Source organism: Osmerus eperlanus, chromosome 24 (genome assembly GCF_963692335.1).
Source record: "Osmerus eperlanus chromosome 24, fOsmEpe2.1, whole genome shotgun sequence".
In the NCBI taxonomy this organism is placed as follows: Eukaryota; Metazoa; Chordata; class Actinopteri; order Osmeriformes; family Osmeridae; genus Osmerus; species Osmerus eperlanus.
In genome coordinates this window covers 3,905,181-3,928,491 of record NC_085041.1, presented here as the reverse complement: position 1 = coordinate 3,928,491, position 23,311 = coordinate 3,905,181, and the positions used below count along the sequence as shown (strand labels likewise).

At 47.8% G+C, this 23,311-nt stretch overlaps 1 protein-coding gene across 3 annotated transcripts; it reads left to right on the top strand.

Annotated features, from left to right (window-relative positions):
• The first annotated feature begins 839 nt into the window (after positions 1-839).
• Positions 840-23,253, top strand: abca7 (ATP-binding cassette, sub-family A (ABC1), member 7). 3 transcript variants are annotated; one of them, XM_062450364.1, is made up of 51 exons: positions 840-952; positions 2,036-2,138; positions 2,422-2,515; positions 2,972-3,113; positions 3,219-3,346; positions 3,581-3,699; positions 3,936-4,130; positions 4,669-4,761; positions 5,340-5,577; positions 5,739-5,878; positions 6,138-6,254; positions 6,735-6,932; positions 7,162-7,367; positions 7,513-7,689; positions 7,888-8,110; positions 8,306-8,527; positions 8,828-9,032; positions 9,274-9,387; positions 9,669-9,840; positions 9,937-10,068; positions 10,318-10,457; positions 10,688-10,825; positions 10,964-11,184; positions 11,268-11,325; positions 11,531-11,733; positions 12,824-12,956; positions 13,123-13,146; positions 13,328-13,473; positions 13,704-13,828; positions 14,082-14,174; positions 14,597-14,789; positions 15,026-15,120; positions 15,237-15,269; positions 15,389-15,494; positions 15,706-15,780; positions 15,896-16,065; positions 16,589-16,766; positions 16,997-17,112; positions 17,352-17,496; positions 17,677-17,800; positions 17,909-18,038; positions 18,361-18,484; positions 18,702-18,764; positions 19,024-19,130; positions 19,455-19,596; positions 19,850-19,984; positions 20,217-20,320; positions 20,713-20,805; positions 21,028-21,277; positions 21,460-21,727; positions 21,758-23,253. In XM_062450364.1, exons 2-51 carry the CDS (start codon positions 2,073-2,075, stop codon positions 22,135-22,137), a joined length of 7,293 nt encoding a protein of 2,430 aa, XP_062306348.1. In that variant the 5' UTR covers positions 840-952; positions 2,036-2,072; the 3' UTR covers positions 22,138-23,253. The 3 variants fall into 3 exon arrangements, with proteins under 3 accessions (XP_062306348.1, XP_062306345.1, XP_062306347.1); XM_062450361.1 differs by having other exon boundaries at positions 21,460-23,253; XM_062450363.1 differs by lacking the exon at positions 13,123-13,146 and having other exon boundaries at positions 21,460-23,253.
• The last annotated feature ends 58 nt before the right edge of the window (positions 23,254-23,311 follow it).

Genomic DNA, 23,311 nt, shown 5'->3' with positions numbered 1-23,311 from the left:
GCTTCAAAGTTTGGAGTCTGAACTTGGCTCGCCACTACCAGGATGGCAACAAGAAGCAGAAGTTTTGAATATGTGTAGGCCATTGTAAATATCAGCAGATGTCTCAATAAAAAAAACAGTTGCTCTCTGAGAAGAAGATTATTGAGTTGTCTCAATGTTCCAAATGAAACATAAAAATGGTGTGGTTGTTATGGTGAAGTTGTTGATAACTCGAAAGTATACATTCGAGCTTTACAGTAACAAAAAATACTTTATTTTGCTTCGAACTCTGCTATGGTTTTATTCTTAGAATTCGGAAATTAATAGCCCTACACGAAAATGCATTGTTTATATATTCCCAAAATAAAATCAACTATGTTCCATACAATGGACCTTGTGTGACTTAAGGCCCAAAGTGTAACGAATAAATAGCAGCAAGCGACTGAATCTAAGAGTTATTTTTTTTAATTAATTGAAGTGTCGTTGTTAGCTACCTCTTTGGTAATTGAACTGAATTTCATAAATTGATTTGAAACTATGGGACATTATGTCGAAGCCCAAGGAAGTATGGTAGGCCTTCTTTATGGTGTAGTAAACAACCTTTTGATGCTTTGGTTTATTTAACAACCTTTCATTTGTTTGAGATAAACTCCCATGTTTAATAGGCTACATTTAATAGAAACATACATAAAACTGCGCTACCCTTGTCACTGGCCAATCGGCTGCATTAGCAAACCAAAATAAACGTACAATTGACGGTTATTTGACCAATCATAGTTGGAACCGGTTTCTGTGACGCCGTACTGTAATCATCTCTTCAACCAATCAACATTAGTAGGCGGGAATTTCTTAGATCGCATCTCCAATTACAACACTATACTGAGCTACGAAGAGTTTAGGTCAATGAAGGACCGGACATTCTTATTTGGGACATTTACACAGTATAAAAAGGAATATAATCGGACATACAGAGGTGAGTATAAGACCTACATTTACAAAAGGGTTGTTTTTGTCAGGAACGTGTTACATCATTCATTTTCGGTGTCTGCACGCAGTTGTTTTTCTGACATAGCTTAGCCAACAAGAGCATCTCTACAGCCCTTACATGACAGGTGCTAATGCTGAAGATACCTAGCATAACCTGATAGGCTATATACTTATCTCACAACCCTTGTTTCCCCCCAGGAAATTAATATGTTAAAAGAAATTCTATCTAAAACCATGTGTACTGAACATGCAGGGTTAGGCTATATCAGTGAAACTAAATAGTTTTGGATGAATTAAACAAGTATTTCTACCATACATTCAATGTACAGTTGCGAAGTCTTATACACGAATTCCAGTGCAGTTAAATAAAATTGTATTTGGTGTGTAGACTGTCTAAAACATTTCCTGGTGTGGTACATTTTGTTACTTCCTCATGGTACCCAAGACCAGGGCTATGTAAACTTATTCACAGAAAATTTCTGTCATTTTCCTGTAGACGGGATGTAGGCTACTGTCTGTGGGTAGAGATGTTTGCCTACCAAATGTTAATTTTGAAATCTCAGTCACGTAAACCAATAGAGGTAAGAAGGATTGCAGGGTCAACTAAGCATGGGAGAGTCTTGAGGAGATCATCTTCTGAATTGCTTTACCGAAACAATGAATATCAATGCCAAGTCATTCATATGATGATCAACCACTACAATATATTTGAGCAGTTGTGATCAGGCCTAATTTAGTTTGATGTAACATAGTCCTAGAGAGCAGAGATGGAAGAGCTTGTTTATTGTCCGGATTAAGCTTTCGTGATCTGTCAGTGTCTCCAGACTCCCTATTGAGTTGAAAGACTGCCAGCTGCCATACACCGGCTCCCGCACGTTAATTACCCGCGGACGTGACTGTACTGCTGTCTAAGGGATGTGCATTAGGCTACTACCTCGTACCATAGCAACAGTAAGATTGCATTTCCTGAGAGAGAAAGAAAGAAAAGTTGTTTGTTTCGAACCAAAATGTAAAACAATGTAGGTGATAATGTGTTTAATGTGCTCTTCTGCACCTGGTTCTATTATAGTGGAGCACTATGGCCCCTTAAGATCTCAGTGTACGATATGGGGATCTGTAGCCAGCTCTGTCTCCTGCTCTGGAAGAACATAACCTACCGCCGGAGAAACAAGGTGAGTGGTCTGCTCCGGTCTGGAATGACTGAGCCACGCTGTGTCGATGTTTTGAAGCACAAAGAAACAACGTTTATGTCTCTTTCTGATGGAATGAGCTTTGTATTCTCCAAAAGGCCTTGTGAACCTAGTGTTTTGTTAAGCACGCTGACGAAACAACTCTTGTGTAGCCATCTTTCATCTCTTTATAGTGTGGGGCCTGGTGTGAGCTCACCAGAGATCAAAGGTAGGCATCAAAGTCGCTATAGAGCCGTGACCTGATCTTTTCTCCTCCCCGTTCCAGATTCAGTTGATTATTGAGCTGCTCTGGCCCCTCTTCCTATTCCTCATCCTCATCTCCGTGCGGCGCTCTCACCGGCCCTACAAGCAGAGTCAATGTGAGTGCCTCCGTATGTTGCTAAATGTCGTTGACACCTTTGCTCCAACCCTCCCCCCCCCCCCCCCCCCCTCTCCCTTCTCAGGTGGCCCCCACCACAGCCACGCTAAGCCGATTAGCTCGCTTGGCGTGAGAGTGAATCTGGTACCACGCACACTTTTTTTCTTCTTCCACAGCCTGTTCTGTTCTTAGACCTTGTTGGCATGCTCTGCCCTGACCTGTCGACACTGTAGGCTGTGGATGTGCGAGTGTGAGCGTTGCGTGCGTTTGTGAGCTCCGTCTTGACAGAGCTCACGTTTGTTTCGCGCCACAAATATATGGTGTTGAGAAAGACCGATCTTATCATCACGAGAAAGCCTGCTTTAGCTCAGTTAACCCCTCAGCCTCCACCACCATGTTTCTAAGTCTCAGATCAGACACTGAACAGGCATGTTCTGTGTTTTCTCTGTAATTCCAGGTCATTTCCCCAACAAAGCCCTGCCCTCAGCGGGCACGCTGCCCTGGATACAGGGCATCGTATGCAACATCAACAACCCCTGTTTCCACAGCCCCACCCCAGGGGAGACCCCGGGGAGGGCTGGAAACTTTGATGACTCCATGTAGGTACACTGTACGGGGGCCGAGTGGGGCGTTGGCGGGGCCGGATGCTGTACTCTGTGGGGGGGTTTATTGTGTGTTTACTATGTGTTTATTGTCTCTCATAGACTGTCTCGGCTCATGGTGGACGCCCAGACCATCCTGTCCTACAGTGGGAACCAGACAGCCTTTGCGAGCTTCCAGAACCTTCTGGAGACGGTCCAGAGGCTGGGAGAAAGGCCAGAAGCCTGGCCAAGTACGGATCTCTCTGTTCCCCTGTGTTTGATCTGATGTCACTAAGTGTGTTTTATGTGTATGTGTTGAAGTGCTGGGGATATGCTCCTGAGTCCAAGCAATTCAGTCTCCTCAAGGCTCCACCCAAATGCCTCTTTTCATTGGCAGTGCATTAGAACTCAAAGCCTTGATGCTCCACAGCATATCCTGTGTACATCCCGTGCATCATAGCTTGCTTCGTGTGTTTATATTACAGATTTACCTGTGGGGGAATACCTGAGAGCCAATGAGACATTTTCCAACTTCCTACTGACCAATGGTTTGTCTCCGAGTGCTGTGGACCAGCTGTTGAAGTCACGCCTTAACCTTCAGGTGGTAAGCAGCAAATTTCTCTCCCACACCTCAGCTCACTACTAAAGTTTCTAAGGACACTGCCTGCCTCAAAGAAGCTTCTAGACACCCCATGATGCTGGTGGCAGCACGATAGGCGACGCAGTCCTCCAAGCCACAAGCTTCATCTGAACCTGCAGTCAGAAAAGACAAGAGCCTCTCTACTCGCTTGCGGTGTCTTCCGACGACTAAGTTTGACGTCTGCGTGTCTGTTCCCATAGGTGTCTCTGGCGGGAGAGGGACTGATGCTGAAGGACATTGTGTGTAACGCCAGCGTGCTGGGCCAGTTCCTCACGGCGGAGGAAGGGGAGGAGTCACAGGGCCTGCAGAGACAGCTGTGCGCGCTAGAGTCCGACACGCTGCAGGACGCGGAGCAACGCTTCCTCTCCCAGCTCGACTTCACCAAGTTCTTCACGGTCAGTGGCAGTTATGGAAAAAGGCCCCAGGTGCTGGTCCCAGAGTTCTCCCTTAAAGGCATAGAAATACGATGACATTTTGAAAATCAACTGCTGTACTGAAGCCAGTCATTGTGTATCAATCAGCTTGCTGTTTTCATACTGTCAACTGTAAGTAGTGGCTTCCATACTCTAGGCCTACACAAAATACTATTAAGTTACAGAGTGCTATTCAAGCTGTTGACTACAGATGAAGTCAGACTAGGGAACAAACAAAGTCTTGTCTTCGGTCTCCCACTTAAACAATTTATTTTGGCAGCTTTACAAGGGTTTCTCTGGTGAATCTTCAGATGTAGCCTATTCTGCTTTGTGTCTTTTGGTCTTGGGTTTCCTTGGTAGAAATTTAGAACAAATACAATCACATTGGTTTCCGCACGCTATATTCCGTCAGCCGATTAACATGACACAAAACCTATCAAGTGTGTGGTGCCATCGGAAGTTGTGACTGTTTTCAGACGCACGTAAACGTTAAGATTGACCTCCCCCTCTCCCCCCACAGAGAGACAGACTGAGGGCCAATGCCGGGGACCTGAGGGTCATCAGCAAGGCAGTGACTGACGTGTCCCAGGAGCTTGCTGTCATCATGGATGACGTAAGAGGAAAACATCTCATAAACTTCTTCTCGTTTTTCTCATATAAATCTTAGGTCTATTTTTAGCTAAGTAGATTTTTTAAATGTATTTCTATATTTGCTTTGTTTCGCTGTAGTATTGTTCAAATGTACAGTATTGGTCAGATACTGTCACATACTTTTCTCTTGTGCTTCGAGGTGACAGTATAATCTACTACTTACAGTCCATTGTGGCTAGATCTTTCTTTAATAGCCTTGCCAAACAGACCTGCTAACTGAATTCTAGCTGTACAGAGAGCATGATGGAAAATCCATTAATGTTTCATCTCCACTCTCTTTTATCTCTCTCATCTATTTATCTCTCTCCCTCTTTCTATCTCTCTATCTCTCTCTATGTATCAATTTATCTTTCCCAACATCTCTCTTGGCCTCCCTCCCGCTCACACACACACACACACACACACACACACACACACACACACACACACACACACACACACACACACACACACACACACACACACATACACTTTCGTTTCCTGTGTCCTCCACATCCTCCTCTGCCCCTCTCTCTGGTCTGTTCCATCCCTCCTCCCCAGCTCTCGTCTCTCTCCAGCTTTGTGGAGCTCAACGCGGAGCTGCGGCTGCTGTCGCCCGAGAATCGCTCCTCCGTGCCCCGGCAGAGCTTCAGGGCCTTCTCCAGGATCATGTGTGGACACCCGGAGGTGGGAGGGGAGAAGATCCCCTCTCTCAACTGGTACGAGGACAACGATATCAAGTCCTTCCTGGGCAAGAACGGCACTGAGGTTACCGACATGGACGACGACAACACCACCAGTAAGATATTTTTCTACGGCCCACAATTTGTATTTCCCCTCTAGACCTCTACTATATAGTAGATAGTCATAATAATAATGTTTATATAACAATAATTGTGTAAAATGTTCTTTACGACTTAAAAACAAATGTTGTTTACTGTGCTGTGTGGTTCCTCCCAGCCCCATACTGTAAAAGCATGATCCAGAACCTGGAGTCCAATCCCTTGTCTCGCATCGTGTGGAGAGGAATCAAGCCTCTGTTCATTGGGAAGCTGCTGTACACACCTGACACCCCTGCAATTCAGGAAGTCATGAAAGAGGTACTCATCCCTCTTTTCTCCGCCTCCATTCACTCTCAACTCTGAGGCCTTCAATAGATACTGTTTCAGTCTCTTTGTGATGGCTGTGCTTCCTACTGGAGATATATACAGTACTTGCATGATCACAATCGGCATTCCTCTATAAGGATCTACCTATGAAAGGAAACGGATGTCTTTATAAGAATTCAACAGATTATTTCGCCATTATTAAGTGTCTGTGTCGTTCAGTGACGCCTGACCTCTTTGTCTCCTATTGTAGGTAAACAGGACGTTCCAGGATCTGCAGATTCTGGAGGACCTGAACAGTGCCTGGATAGAGGTGGGACCTCGTATTAGGACCTACATGGAGAGCAGTGTTGAGATTCAGCTGCTGCAGGTATTTCACCTTGAGTAGATTGCTAATGCTATCCGCGAATGACAATTAAATCGAAAACAATCTTAATTGTGTGTCGAAAACGCAAACACATTGAAGCCCAAAATATTGACCACTTGCTGGGCCAAGAGGTCGTTTTCCTAGAGAGCGTGTGCTAGTCCAGTCACGTCTGTTTATGGCAATGTTTGTGCCAGGTAGTCCCCTTTCTATCTATAGAATCCTTGTGTGACGACACGTTCAGCTTTTCGAGTAAGAGCTAATCTTGTACTAACCTGAAGGTGCTACTGTACACTCTTCTATTACGCATCGGTGTATACAGTGTTCCAAGTAGTGTCTACTCCAAAAAACTCTTAAAAAAGGTAAAAAAAAAAAAAGTATAAGAGCCATGACACGCATGCGTGTTCGCTTCTTGCTTCTCTTGATATATATTATCCTAAAAGTCCTGCCTGCACCTCTTTGCGCCCTGCCTTCCCTGTGTGACAGGATTTGCTGAAGCGATCGGAGGTGGCCGTGCTGGTCAACCTGCGTCTGGAGAACACCAGCTGGACGGCCTCCCGTATCGCCCGCTTCCTGTCCACGCCGCCGCCCGGCGCCCCCAGGAAAGAGGGGGCTCCGCCCACCTGGCTGGACGTGTACAACAACGTGAACAGCACCATCACCACTCTCGCTCAAGTCACACAGGTGCACAGCTAAGACCAGCTATAATGGCAATCAACATAGCCCCTGGAGAGTTCCTGGGTTAACAAATCCAGTTCCTGGGTTTAAAAATCAAGTTCCTGGGTTTAAAAATCCCCAGATGAAATCGTCAGCACAAAAGAACTGACTGAGATTACGAGCTGCAACTAAATCCGTAAGCCTCATGTTATTGTCCTTCCTGGTTCCTCTTCCTGCATCCTGTCCTGTTCTCCAGTGCTTCTCGCTGAACAAGCTGGAGGGGGTGGCGTCAGAGGGGGCCTTGATTGAGAGGGCATTGGACCTCCTGGAGGACAGGCAGTTCTGGGCAGGTATCGTCTTCCTCCTCCCCAACTCCTCCTCCACCAGCCTGCCTCCTCACGTCACCTACAAGATCCGCATGGACATCGATGACGTCACGCGCACAAACAAAATCAAGGACAGGTGAGCATACCTGTGATTGGACATGCCGTCGCTGTGAGTTGGCTAAATCGGCGATAGCTGGTGATTGTGTTTGTGTTTATGGAAGCTTTGGGTTGTTTGTTAAATAAATAAAAAAAAATTGTCATTCTCCTTTTTCTCCTCTCAGGTTCTGGGATCCAGGCCCTGCGGCGGACCCCTTCAACGACATGCGCTACATCTGGGGGGGATTTGTGTACGTGCAGGACCTGGTGGAGCGGGCGGTGTCGCGGGTTCTGAGCGGCATGCAGCAGACCACGGGCATCTACCTGCAGCAGATGCCCTACCCCTGCTATGTGGATGACGTGTGAGTGACCAGGGCTGACCCCTGTTCTTCCTTTCCTTCCTTTTTTCATTTCACCCGGCGGTCCACCTCCGATTCTTTTTTCCCGCTAACCTTCGAACCTTTCCCCCCATCTCGACCTCACCCCTGCTAAATCGCCCCACCCCGCCGTGCCCCTCCCTACCCCGCCACCACCTTCCCCTGCCGCCCCCCAACTTCCAGCTTCCTGCGCGTGCTGAACCGCTCGCTGCCCCTCTTCATGACGCTGGCGTGGATCTACTCGGTAGCCATGATCATCAAGGGCGTGGTGTACGAGAAGGAGGCCCGTCTGAAGGAGACCATGAGGATCATGGGCCTGGGCACGGGTACGCTGTGGGTCAGCTGGTTCATCAGCAGCTTTGTGCCTTTCCTCATCAGCGCCGGGCTGCTCATCGCCCTGCTCAAGGTGAGGGGGGACGGTAAACCCACCAGAAACTCTCTTTTCGTCTCACGGAGGTCTGAATCGTTACTTTATCCTCTCATCTCCCCTTCTCCCTTCTCGCTTCTCCTCTCCTCTCTTTCCTCTTCTCCTCTCTTCTCCTTCCTCTCTTCTCTTCTCTCCTCTTCTCCTCTCTCCTCTCCTTTCCTCTCCTCCCAACAGTGGGGGGACATCCTCCCCTACAGCGACCCCTCCGTGGTGTTCTTCTTCCTGACGGCGTTCGCCACCGCCACCATCATGCAGTGCTTCCTCATCAGCACCTTCTTCTCCCGGGCCAACCTGGCCGCCGCCTGCGGAGGACTCATCTACTTCGCCCTCTACCTGCCCTACGTCCTGTGTGTGGCCTGGCGGGACCATCTCAACACCACTCACCGCATCCTCGCCGTGAGTAGGGGTCAGATGGCCGAGCGGTTAGGGAGTTGGGGTATTAATCAGAAGGTTGCTGGTTCGATTCCCGGCCGTGCAAATTACTATGTGTCCTTGGGCAAGGCACTTCACCCTACTTTCCTCGGGGAGAATGTCCCTGTACTTACTGTAAGTCGCTCTGGATAAGAGCGTCTGCTAAATGTAAGTGCCAGAGTAGGCCTCAGAAACCCACCCCCGGGGACCGAAACGGGCCTCAGATGCTCTCGATACCAACCGCAGAAATGGAGGTCTCAACTGTCGCCTGTTCCTCCGTCGCAGAGCTTCTTCTCCCCGGTGGCCTTTGGCTTTGGCTGCGAGTACTTCTCCCAGTACGAGGAGCAGGGCGTGGGCATCCAGTGGTTCAACCTGCACTCCAGCCCCACGGAGGGAGACACGTACAACTTCACCACCTCCATCGTCCTCCTGTACGTGGACGCCTTCCTCTACGCCGCTGCTGCCTGGTACATTGAGGCCGTTTTCCCAGGTAAGACGTCGATGTGGGTTACTGCATATGTCTCGAATATATTAGGTGTAGTTTATAATGTAGTGTATTGTGTAGCAAATTGGTAAATATTACGATATAATATACGATATATACGGAGATGTTATACATATATAGGAGTGAATGGTTTCTGTATTCCCTTGAATTGAGTTACAAGTTGGCATGTGTGGTAGATATCTGAACGTGAAATGTGCGATAATGAGCGTTTTGCGGTGTGTTTCAGGTGAGTTTGGGATTCCCAGGCCCTGGTACTTCATCTTCCAGCTCAACTACTGGGGTGGGGTTCCCCTGGAGGCCGGCATGCCCCTCCCCCCCATACCCAGAGACCACGACCAAGGTAATACATTCCAATGTACCTGTACTTGTTACAAATGGGAAATAAACTTGAACTTGAATGTGAAAGTTAAGCGATTTCACGTATTCTTAGTAAACATGATATGTCCTGAAAGGGTCAAAAAAAGGTGAGGCCTGCCTTATGTTTAGTTCTAATGCCAGAGATGGGCGAGCCAGAGTCTCTGACTGTTAAGGATCATTACACAGAGAATAGTGAGATGAAGGTTCAGTTACAAGAGAGTGAAAATTGAAACTCGCCCACAGTTAGCTGTTCCCTGTCCACAGATCGTATTGAACCGGAACCTACACACCTCATGCTGGGAGTGGCCATCCATAACCTGGTCAAAATCTACAAACAGGGTGCCAAGCTGGCCGTGAACAACCTCAACCTCAAGTTCTACGAGGGGCAAATCACCTCCTTCCTGGGTCACAACGGTGCCGGCAAGACCACCACCATGTAAGGTTGACTGGTCTCTAAACTGGTTCAAGTGGGTCCAACAAAGAGCTGACGTAGGGTCCTTTCGTAACAACAACTGTGCCTTCCCGTTGGCAGTTCCATCCTGACCGGCCTGTTCCCCCCCACCGCTGGGACGGTGTACATCAAAGGGATGGACATCCGCATGGACATGGACGTCATCAGGAGAACTCTGGGGGTCTGTCCCCAGCACAATGTCCTCTTTGACATGTAGGTGCCTACTGCCGAGTCTCTTTCTCTGCTCTTCTTCTTTGGAGATGGTCCTTCTAGATTCTCGCTGTCTGTCTTCACCTGTAGCCTTATGTCATCTTTTTTTTTTTTTTTTTTTTGGGGGGATCGTCAGCGTAGCAGTCTCTTATGATGAATCAGGTATCGCAAAATGTCAAAAGACTAACTGGACTTCCTGTTTGTGGCGTGACTTGTTTCCTCCTCCTGTCCTTCCCCTCTCGGTGCTGCCAGCCTGACTGTGGAGGAGCATGTGTGGTTCTACGGCCGTATGAAGGGCATGTCCGGGGAGGACGTGCGGAAGGAGATAGACACTCTGCTGGAGGACGTGGGACTGCTGCACAAGCGCCATGAGCAGACCAAGAACCTGTCCGGTAGTTCCCTGCTCTTCACGGGCTCCCTCAAGCCCCTTTTAAGATATATATTTATACAGTACCAGTCAAAAGTTTAGATTTTTATATTCATTCTTTCATTCATCGATTTTTACATTTACAAAGTTACAAAAAAAAAAATTCTAGGCTGTCTTGACCCCATCGCCCCAGGGAGTCATGGGGGAAGCTGACTTGGTGTCTGTGTGCTCTGCTTGGACCCCTCTCCTCCCCAGGGGGCATGCAGAGGAAGCTGTCGGTGGCGATAGCGTTCGTGGGGGGCTCCAAGGTGGTGGTCCTGGACGAGCCCACGGCCGGGGTGGACCCCTACTCTCGGAGGGGCATCTGGGACCTGCTGCTCAAGTACCGCAAGGGTCAGCCGCGTCTAAGTGTCCTCAAAGATGGGCGATGGGTTAAATAAAAATATGATATAGTATATAGTCAATTATATACTAATAGTATATAAGATCAAACATACTACATGTTAAAGAGTGATATTCCCCCCCCATCAGACCGTACCATCATCCTGTCCACCCACTATATGGATGAGGCCGACCTGCTGGGGGACCGCATCGCCATCATCTCCCAGGGCAGGCTGTGCTGCTGCGGCTCTCCCCTCTTCCTGAAGGCCCGCCTGGGCACGGGCTACTACCTCACCGTGGTCAAGAAGGAGGGACTGGAGACCCGGCCGGCCAACAGCGTCAGCGCTCACAAGCTGCCCCCTCCCACCAAGGTGAATCCTCGGGCTCCCCCTTCTCTGAACTTTGACCTTCTTAACGTGACATCCTTTTGAGGCCAAACCGTCTTGTGTTCCAGGACAGCGACTCGTCCATGAGCGATGACACAGGGCTGGGCAGTGATGTGAGCGGCTCAGGTCAGTGTCACACTCCAGGTTCCCCGGCTAACATTGTTTTTGCTAACTCCTCCCAGCTAAAACCCCAAGCAGACTCAAGCAAATGGTCAGGTTTGGAGGAATGTCTGCTTGCACCCGGCCTGGCTTGTTCTAACAGCATTTATTCACCAGTCGGGTGATCGTTTTAAATCTCCGGCTGACCCACAATCCCTTCCCCCCCCCCCAGACCTGGCAGCATTATTGGCCCTCGCCCAGCATCATGTCCCGGGGGCTCGGCTGGTGGAGGACCTGGGGCGTGAGGCGGTCATCAACCTGCCCCAGATCTGTGCAGAGGATAGCAGCCTGGCCATCTTCCTCACAGAGCTGGAACACAGGAAGGCAGAGCTGGGCGTGTCCAGCTACGGCCTGTCTGACACCACCTTGGAGGAGGTGAGGACAACTCACATACATAGACACACCTACACCTATGGGGCGGCTGTGGCTCAGGTGGTAGAGAGGGTTGTCTGTTAATCACAAGGTTGGCGGTTCGATCCCCGACTCCTCCGAGGTCATGTGCCGAAGTATCCTTGAGCAAGACTCTGAACCCCAAGTTGCTCCCGATGGGCAGGCCGGCGCCTTGCATGGTAGCTCGCTGCCGTCGGTATGTGTGAGTGCGAGTATGAATGGGTGAATGAGAGGCAAACATTGTAAAGTGCTTTGAGTGCCGCTAAGGTAGAAAAGTGCTATATAAATGCAGTCCATTTACCATTTACACATGCACCCACACACATGCATACACCCACATACGCATACACTGTCACTTAAAGGCACATAAGGAATCCTCCATGCATGCACACAGGTGAGAAGGTCATTCACTGCATGCATGCACACAGGTGAGAAGGTCATTCGCTGCATGCATGCACACAGGTGAGAAGGTCATTCGCTGCAGGGGATCTTAAAGCCGCATTACACGCACAAACACGCACACACAGAAACACTCTCTCTCTCATCCCCATCGTGACTTGATTATATAAATAAAACAGCCACAATTTGAACCCCACCACTACCTAATCAGCTCTAGTAAAGTGTCCTGTACTGAATGTTATAAAACGCCCTTGACCCTTGTGTTCGTTTAGTGTCTGGGTCTTATCCAGATCAAGCTGGGTTTATCAGGAAGGGTGTATTTGTGAAGTGGCTGTGACAGTAATGTGCTTAGATCACCTCCACGACCAGATGGATCCTGTTTAATTCACGGGGCTCTGCTCTCTTCTCCTGACCTCGGCACGCATCGATCTGTCATTGCTGGGGCCTGAAAGGTTGTTTTCGTTTCTGGCACTAGACTTGATATTTAACCGAGTTTGTTTTTGATTCAAATGTAAATTCTTCTTTTTGTACCTTCATGATTGAGGTAGGTATTTCACAAAGTAAAGCACCACAGTCAACTACAGAAATTCGAATGGATGGAACGGAAAAAACGAAAAGTCATCGTTACTCGTCCATATTTGTGCGTGCTCCAAACGTGGATTTGTGTGTGCCGCAGATCTTCCTGCGCGTGGCCGAGGAGACGGGAGTGGACGCTGACCCAGAGGAGAACCCCAGGCAGGCTCCCACACCGCCAAGCCAGGGCCCAAGCCGGGCCCCACAGGGGGGGGCGGCTGAGGACTCAGAGACAGGTACCGACACACACACACAAACACAGTGAGAAAACAACATGCCTTTTCACTTCCTGAAACATTTCCACTCACAAACGTCCTTGCGTGTGCCGTCCCCTGCCCCAGTCCACCTCGTCTCTCTCTAACTGTCTCTCTCGAACTGTCTCTCTCTCTGCACTGCTGCCAGGAAGGAAAAGACCTCGTAAGCAAGGTACCCATAGTGTCACAACATCGTGGGCCCCAATAACCTGCCTCGCTAGCTTAGCTAACCAAACAACAGACGCTACGCTATCTCTCCTCTCCCCTCACCGCTCCCTCTGACAGAGTGATTCAGCCGTGATAACCCCCCCTAGACATAGATGACGTGAGTTGTCCTCTCGCCCTACTCGCAGATCCCCAGGAGACAGACCTGCTGAGTGGGGAGGGCAGAGGAGGGGTCCCTCTGACTGGCTGGTGGCTGACCTGGCAACAGCTGCGGGCTCTCTTCCTTAAGAGGTGGCTGTACGCGCTCCGCAGCCGCAGAGGCTTCTTTGCTCAGGTAGACCTGAACAAGAATGAAATCGCGGATGAATGCCTAGGGAATAGCAAAACAAGGTGTTATTAACTTGGTCTTAACTGTTCCTGTATTCCACTGTACGAACGTGACACGTACTATTGCTAACTTGCCTATATTGTATGTTCTCTATTGCTAACTTGGAAGTAAAGAGGATACTGAAAGTTGTAGTCCGTCCCTGTGAAAGGTGTCTGAAGCTACATGCTGTCTTTCAGATCGTGCTGCCCGCTGTGTTTGTGTTGATCGCTCTTCTGTTCAGCCTGGTCGTTCCTCCGTTCGGGAAGTACCCTGCTCTTGAGCTGCAGCCCTGGATGTATGGTGAACAGTACACCTTCTACAGGTACTGAACAGGGCCCCTGACAGGAAATAGTTACCCTTTCAAAGGCCTTGCTTTTAATCGCACCTATCAACTGCATCTTATTTGTCTCAATGTCTGTTTTATTGTTCATGTTCATCTTTTAAAAGGTCTGCTATCTTTTAATGGTCTTTTGTTGGTTTACGAATAAACGGCAGTTGCTATTTGATTTGGCTGAATGCTTGTTAAACACAATTCGGCATTGTCCTGTTTGACAGTGATACACTTGTCTCTCCAGTAATGATGCCCCTGGGAATCCTGCTATGGAGAATATTCTGGATGCCCTTCTGGACAGACCAGGGTTTGGCACTAAGTGCATGGAGGACAGCAAGTAAGGCCCGTCCTCTTCTCCATTCACAACCTGCAATCTGATCCCTCCTAGTCTACGTTATCTGATTTATCTCCAGAACCAACGACAAAGGGGAATCAGACACTTACAAATAAGTAAACCAATCTCCCAAAACCTGTTACGCTCCCGTCGAAAGAATCCTCAAGATCCCTAGTGGTCCCTTTTGTGTTGTTGTGAATCATTTGAAAGAACCGGATCACAACCATGGCAAATCGAGGGGGGGGGGGGGTAAAGCTTCCAGGTTACCACGACTACACCACTCACACTGCGCTCAAGATTCTGTCTCCGGGCAGAACATAAGCCATTCCTACTCTCCGGTCTACAATTAGACTTTTCACTAAACGCTGTTATGTGTGCGCTAAGCCATAACGAGTGGGCGTTGGGGCTCTGTTTGTTCCCTGCAGGAATGGGCAGTGTGAGGCGGAGCAGGGCTCCATGTACATGCGCCCCCAGGTGTCCTACTCTACCTGGCAGATGTTCAACAAAGGGAACTGGAGCCGGGAGAAGCCCTCTCCTGACTGCCAGTGCAGCACGGAGGAGGTGCGGAGGATGCTGCCAGACTGCCCTCAGGGGGCCGGGGGTCTCCCCCCTCCTCAGGTCAGAGACACTCGTGTCATTCAGAGACTTGCATGTTATTATGTTGTGTGATTTTATTGACGTTCATGGTGTTCCATGTGATTATGTTGAGTGTGTCGGGTGGGAATGCACTGTGTTGTATGTTCATGTGACTACTCCTTACCTAAAATACTTAAATGCTGATTTAAGACAACTGAATGTTTGATTTGTTTTTCGTTTTTTTTAATATTCGAACGATTTGGCTCTCTCATCCACAGATTAAAAGATTCACTGGTGACATACTGCAAAATATGACAGGCCGCAACATATCTGACTACTTGGTCAAGACCTACCCACAGATCCTGAAGAAAAGGTGCTTGCTTGGTTGCTCATCATCACTGCTAGTCTTCAGTGATTTCCTCACAGATTTGCCTTTGCCTTGACGGTTTTACCTTTTATCTCATTTCATTACCTTTTATCTCATTTCAGCCTAAAGACTAAAAAGTGGGTCAATGAATTCAGGTGAGCTGAAGGGAACTCTTATACAAAGTACAAACAATTACGCCCATCACGATAGTGTCAGCTCTGTGAACGCCAGTGGGATTGTGAACGAGTGTCGTATGGACTTCCTGTGTTTGCAGATACGGGGGCTTCTCATTGGGTGGGCAAGCCAGCCAGGCATTACCGCAGGTGCACCACATCCAGGACTCTGTGACGTCTGTCAGATCACGCTACAGAGTAGCACAGGTAGGGGGAGTCACCGGCCTGTACCACTTCTTCAACCGGCGGGGTTTTGATTCTCTCTCTCTCTGTGTCTCTTTCTCTCGTTCTTTGCTTCCTTCTCTCAGTCTCTCTCTGTCTGTCTTTCTTTCGCTGTCTCAATCTCTCGTTCTTTCTCTCTCTTTCTGTTCTCCATCTGTTTTACAGTATGCGTTATACAGAATATCTGTTTTGACAGAATACCTCACTGGACCTGCTCTTGGGTCGACTTCCAGAGTTTTTAAGTGGACTGAACAGTCAAAACAACGTGAAGGTGAGAGGTGGCAAAGGATACGTTGCACTTTGTGTGCAAATATGTGTCTCTGTGTGGGTTTGGCCATTTGCGTCACTGTCTGGGTTTTGTTTAACTACTGCCCTTCCCCCACCAGGTGTGGTACAACAACAAAGGCTGGCATGCCGTGACCTCGTTCGTCAATGTCATGAACAATGGCCTGCTGCGTGCCAGCCTGCCTCCTGGACCGGAGAGGATGAGGCATGGCATCACCGCATTCAACCATCCCCTCAACCTCACCAAGGAGCAACTCACTGAGATGGCCATGTGAGTCTCTCTCTTTCTCTCTCTCTCCCTCTCTCTTACGGTTTCTCTACTCTCTTACTCTTTTTCTCTTTCTTTCTTTCTCCCTCCCTCCCTCTTTCTCCTTCTCCCTCTCTCCCTCCCCCCCTCTCTCTCTCTCCCTAACTCTTTCTCTTTTTTCTCCCTCTCTCTCAATCCACTGTTTTCTTTCTATAAAGAGCCCTTTTGTTGAATTAAGCCCAAGATTAAACTGCTGAATGTGTTCAGTCCCCTCTCTATTTGAATCTTTGTTTGACTGCCCACATCTCAAAGTTACAATCGCTCTAAAGTTTTGCATGAGAATGAATTCATAACAAATATCAGATTAAGATTAAGAAATTGTTTGGTATTTCCAGTTTCAGATTTCAAGAATAATACCCCTATACATAATACCACTCACCCTAACCCTATCTATATTTAAAAGACGACATAGTCCCTTGCCACTAAACATTTTATACAGTGTTCCGCAGCGTACCTTTAATTCAACTGACCCCACACCTGTTTCCAGGATGACCACCTCAGTGGACGTACTGGTGTCCATCTGTGTGATTTTCGCCATGTCCTTCGTGCCGGCCAGCTTTGTGCTGTTCCTGATTGAGGAACGGGTCAGCAAGGCCAAGCACCTCCAGTTTGTCAGTGGCGTCAAACCTATTCTTTACTGGCTGGCCAACTTCACCTGGGACATGGTTAGTCACTCAGTTAGCTTTATAAGTTGTTTTACTTGGATCCCCTGGAGCTATTTTAATGTCTACTGATGTATATTAATATTCATTATTGAGTTATATAGTTATATAATCATTAGATGAGACTGTATCCTGTGGAATCTGTCAGATTCTAATGTAAATGTAATCGAAGATGTTACCAGGTTCCTCACATGACAGTTTGTCACAGTGTCGTTTCCTTCCTCCCCTCCCAGTTGAACTACACGGTCCCGGCTACCATGGTGGTCCTCATCTTCATGTGCTTCCAGCAGCAGTCCTACGTCTCGGAGAAGAACCTGCCCGCTCTGGTCCTTCTGCTACTGCTGTATGGGTAAGGAAGATGGCTGCTCACTCTGGCACCTGCAACTAGAACCCACAGCTTAAAAGATAAAAACGTTGAAGCTAGTAGCTGGAACACAGATTGAACACTGACAACATGATTTCAGTCCCCCAGTGTCTTATCTATCCATATAATGACTATGTGATATCACTACGATTTCGTGTTCTTTATTTTAATAGTGTTATTGAGGGTGTTGCTAATGGTGCTGTGTGTTTTTCCCTCTGTCTCAGCTGGTCCATCACACCTCTCATGTACCCAGCATCGTTCATCTTCTCCGTCCCCAGCACTGCTTATGTGGTCCTGACCTCCATCAACCTCTTCATTGGCATCAATGGCAGCATCGCCACCTTTGTCTTGGAGCTGTTTGTAGACGAGGTGGGCGCAGTTATTTGTTGTTTATTCTGATCGCAAGTGTGGTTGACTTTGGAGGCATGTAACCCCCCTTTTTTTTTCCTCTAGTCCAGTTGTGTGACTGTTTGATTGACTTTTACATATATTTTGTTCTGATCTCATTATGTTGTCTTGAGCTCAATACGTTGTCTGTCGGATTTTCAGCACTTGAATGAAGTCAACAGGATCCTGAAGAAAGTGTTTCTGATCTTCCCTCACTTCTGTCTGGGCCGGGGCCTCATCGACATGGCCAAGAACCAGGCCATGGCTGATGCCTTCCTGAGACTGGGTGTGTAAAAGGCTCTATATCCCATCCCTCACATCAACACTACATCAGTAATACAGTCGGCTGCCTCCTATTGTCTAGTGGGTCACCGGTGTGTCTCTGTGTCCACAGGCACCAAGCAGAACCTGGAGCCTCTTGAGTGGGACTTTGTGGGGAAGAACTTGTTTGCCATGGCGGTTGAAGGATTCATCTTCTTCATCTTCACCATACTGCTACAGTACAAGTTCTTCCTTAGCTGCAGGTATGACCACTGGAAAAAGAGGCTAGGGGGTACTGAGGTTTGCTCAGCACAGAACCTCTGTCGTCTTTATCGAGTACAGAACGATTTAAGCTATTCCTTGGCACCAACCACAGCTGTTAGAACTGTGCACTTTTGACAACACTTTACATTAAGGTTATAATCACTACCATGCAACTACATAGCAATACATATAGAAAACATTGTAGGAATTGCTGTGCAAATAAATGGTATACAGGGTATTACAAAAGTGTAAAAAGGCACAGTAGGAATAGTATGCTACATCATAAAAAATGGTGATGTAAATGTGTTTGTGTCCCTCCAGGCCATGGTCTGAGCCTGAGATGCCTCCGCTGGGCCCGGAGGATGAGGACGTGGCCAGGGAGAGAGAGAGGGTGAAGAGTGGCAAGGCCCAGGCTGATATCCTCACCATGATGGACCTGAGCAAGGTACTGTGGCAATGCCAACACAGATAATAGCATCTTCGGGACTGGGGCTTTGGGCTTGACAGCAATGCTGTGCGCTATGGTTAGTTCACGTTTTCATCTTGCTGTGGGGTGGGAATGCGGCATTGTTGTGTTTGTGGTGTAGGCGGGTAAAGATGTTGGTGGTGTAGGTGGGTAAAGATGTTTGGGGTACAGGTGTGTAAAGATGTTTGTGGCGCAGGTGTATAAAGCTGGAAAGAAACCGGCTGTGGATCGACTGTGTCTGGGGATCCCACGTGGTGAGGTGAGACATTGGATGTTTCCTGTCAGACACCAACACTTCCTCACCCTCAAACTGTACCATGAACTACTACAGTCAGTAGTAGCCAGTCACACAGTCAGTATGTGGCCAGTATGTGCAATATGTGCCAGTATGTGCAATATGTGCCATTATGTGCAATATGTGCCAGTATGTGCAATATGTGCCATTATGTGCAATATGTGGCCATGCTACCGTGTTATCCATGGGTGTGACCTGGTGTTATTCCTCCTCCGTGTGCCAGTGTTTTGGACTGCTGGGAGTGAACGGGGCTGGGAAGACGTCGACCTTCCGCATGCTGACAGGAGACACCCCCATCACCAATGGAGAGGCTTCCCTCAGCCATCACAGGTAACCACCGAGCTTGATTGGAAAAGCTCAATGCCACTCTCAAATGTGCCCTTTTGACATAATGACCGTTGACCAATTACTGTAGTTGGACAGCATTCTCAAATAGTGTCATGTCTATTGTCAAACAGTATTGGTAGAGACCTTGTTAATGCGATCCTCAAGCACATTCACTGTAGGTTCCTAAAGTGTTGCGTGTCCCTGGCATGATTTTTTTTTTTTATGATCTAATTTAACGTTAAATGTTGTGCTTGTCCCCCAAAACAATAAAAAAGAACGTTGATCAGAAAGTATTTGGTCATGCTGTGATTCCTTCCCTGTCCGTAGCGTGATCAGTGAAATGGAGAGAGTGCACCAGCTGATGGGCTACTGCCCCCAGTTTGACGCCATCAGCGACCTGCTGACCGGACGTGAACACCTGGAGCTCTACGCCCGTCTTCGAGGGGTGTCGGAGGAACACGTTTCCAAGGTAACAGCCGAAGCAGTCGGTTTATGAGCGTTTGTTTACTTCCACAATGTACTTCCTGGTTGGCAGTGAATACTTTACAGTTAAAAAAAATCATTGCTTACCATGTGTGGAATCAGACTGATGAACATATTCTATATACTCACCATGTTCTAAAAGTTTTTTTTTTTTTTTTTTCTTCATTTTGTAACTACAGTACTGATTATAGGAGGTTTTTGGAATGAGACTAGTAAAATGGGACTGTCCCCATCCACAGGTGGCTCAGTGGGGGGTGAAGAAGCTGGGGTTGACTCAGTATGCCGAGCGGCAGGCCGGAGGCTACAGCGGAGGCAACAAGAGGAAGCTCTCCACCGCCATCTCTCTCATCGGGGCTCCTCCAATCATATTTCTGGTGTGTGGAGCTCAGTGAGCCAGGCAGCACTGCTTCTGGAGAGGGACCTGTTTAGTTTCAGCCGTTTCACATCGAACCCACCTAGAAGTGTAAAGGAAGGACAGTGATGAAATATGCCTGTTTTTCTGTCACAATCTAAGTTATCATTAATGGTTCAGGTTAAGGTGGTGTCAAAGATCGTTACGCAATGATTGATCCATCCCTCTTGTAACCACGCCAACTGTATGTGTAGGATGAGCCCACCACAGGCATGGACCCCAAGGCCAAGAGGTTCCTGTGGAACTGCATCCTCAGTGTCACCAAGGAGGGAAGGGCTGTTGTTCTCACATCTCACAGGTAGGGGGCGGTGTTTCATAATCCTGAAAAATAAGGGCACACATCCCACGTTTTCATCTGAAAATGCTACATTTGGAATATGGCCTCATTCAAAATATCCGGACAATGCTGTTAACATGGCCGTATCATATTCGGAATATTGTCATATTCGGAAAAGACAGTGTTATATTTATGTTCATGTCAGTCAGGTGGCTGAGTTTAGGGAATCGGGCTAGTAATCTGAAGGTTGCCAGTTTGATTCCCGGCCGTGCCAATTGACGTTGTGTCCTTGGGCAAGACACTTCACCCTACTTGCCTCCAGTGGGAATGTCCCTGTAAGTCGCTCTGGATAAGAGCATCTGCTAAATGTAAATGTGCATGTGCTGACTGGGTTCTCCTTGTGTCGTGTGCAGCATGGAGGAGTGTGAAGCGCTGTGCACCCGCATGGCAATCATGGTGAACGGAAGGTTCCAGTGTCTCGGCTCTGTCCAGCACCTCAAGAACCGGTACGTCACACGCTGGGCTCCCCAGGGAACTCTTTTGACAGCATGTAACACACACACAGTTTAAAGAGAATCTCCTTCAGTGCACAAAGCCGTTGTTTATGTCGAGAGCTGGAGTTCTGGCGATCTACAATCCCTGAGTATATTATTCAGACCCATCCTAATCTTGCCAAGTTTACAAAACGTCCAATCCCATTACGTTCTCGTGTGTCGTGTCTGTTTCAGGTTTGGCGATGGCTACACCGTCATCCTGCGCCTGGCGAGCACCAAGGCCCCGGAGAACCCATGTCCAGTGGACGTTTACATCAAGAACTCGTTCCCCGGCATCGAGCTGAAGGAACGCCACCAGAACGTTCTGCAGTACCAGCTGCCCTCGCACATCTGTTCCCTGGCGCGGGTCTTTGACGTGCTCTCCAACAACCACGAGGAGCTGGGCATCGCAGACTACTCCGTCTCACAGACCACACTGGACCAGGTAAAGTCGGGTTCAAAGGGACTAGTTGAAAGGAATCTGCCTTAGCTAGATATGTTGGACAACAGCAATGTAACATAAGGCTACAGTAGGATGTTTTTGTTTTACGACAGTGTTCAGTCAATGTAGGTATTCTGCAATGGACTGCAACTCTTTTTCCCTTTTTTTTTTTTTTTCTTCTTCAGGTTTTTGTCAACTTTGCCAAAGAGCAGTGCGATGACGACCAACTCAACGAGGTGATAGTCAACAACGGAGCCACAGCAGTAGTTCACAGCAGCCGTGGGGCCTCTCCCTCACGCTCAGAGCAGACGGACAAACCAACTCAAACAAACAAGGCTCCCCAGTCGGGAAAATCATCGGACTGCAAATCCTCGGACGGCAAACCTAAAGAAGGCCAATCAAAGGAGGGCAAATCAAAAGAGGGGAAATCTAAAGAGGGCAAATCAAAAGAGGGTAAATCTAAAGAGGGCAAATTAAAGGAAGGCAAATCAAAAGAGGGGAAATTTAAAGAAGGAAATCACAACGGGGTGATGGACAGCAGCGTGGCGATGACCAGCCGACCGCAGCCAGAGGAGAACCCCCCAGCGTCCGAGGAGAAGCCCCCAGCGTCCGAGGAGAAGCCCCCAGCGTCCGAGGAGAAGCCCCGGGCGTCCGAGGAGAAGCCCCGGGCGTCCGAGGAGAAGCCTCGGGCGAGCCAGGTTGCCAGCTGTGGGTCAGGCAGCAGCGGCGGTGGCAGTGGTGGTAGAGAGGAGAGCAGGACGTCCACGGCCAACGGGTCCAAGCGAGCAGCAGAGCGCTCAAGCAGTAAAGATCCCACCGCTCTCTTCCTAGTGGGAAGCGACACTCAGGAGAGCAAGGTATAAAGTGGACCGGGAACGTATAAGAGGACATGGAAGAAGTATGGTTGAAATCAGGCTGAATTCCATTTTGTATTAAGTCATTCACTCCCTTGTGAATTCCCCAATGTTCTGAACATACACGACCAGATTGTCTGTAGAATCATTGGACATTGTTGTCATTTTCTGTCGAACAAGGTACGGTGCAAGAAATTGAGTGATGTTTTTGCTCGCTTTCTGTTGTGGGATCTTTAAGAAACTGCGACAGAAAGTCCAAAGACTAAAAAAAACATGACATGAATATGAGCGTGTGCTATGTCGAATAGGGAATCAGGTCTGCGTTCCGCATTGCATCCCAACCTCCAAATTGATGAATGTTTAAGCTCACTGGAAATGGTGTCAAAAGAAAACATACAAATGGAATTCAGCGAGAGACGCAAAGTGTTCCTCTTGTGTTCTCTGGAAAAGGAAGACGCTAACAGACGACTCCTCTACAGTCTAGCTTTGGTGCCTTTTTCACTCTCGAATACAGCTACAGTACAATACCTCCTAAAGAGTTGAATATACTCCTAAATACTATTGTGCATTTCCATGGGACAGGTCAATAGCTTATATTATTATAGTTTTTGTTTAATTTTATCTTCTTTTACCTTAATCTTGAATGTGTTTTGGTTTCTCAATGACTTTAAGTCATATTCACACCAACAACAAAAAAGAGTAGTCAATCAAATCAACGTTAATCAATGTTTTGACATTTGCATATTTTCCTAGAACTCATTAAGAAATGCTGCGCACAAGCTGTCCACTGAATACATTCATTATCAATTCCATTCCATATCCATCAACGTTTTCATTTGAAGTATTGCACTTTTAATTTTTTTACTGATTCACCACAAGCACTTTAGTTATTTTACATTCAAAAAATGTCAGGGTTGGGGAAAATGTCACTGAGCAATTATTTCAAATGCTTTTATATACGCTTTTGCACTTTGCAAGTAAACAAAAAACTTGCTCTGTAAATGTAAATAATTGAAATGGATCTGGCAGACACGTACCAGACCTGAAACACAGCTGAATCAGGTCAGCAGTTATTTATGCATTTGTCAATCAAAAAACAATGTACTTGACCCCCCCACCCCCCCCCAATAAAACAGTTTACTGCAAATCCAAAGACAGATACCACTGTAATGCACAGTATTGG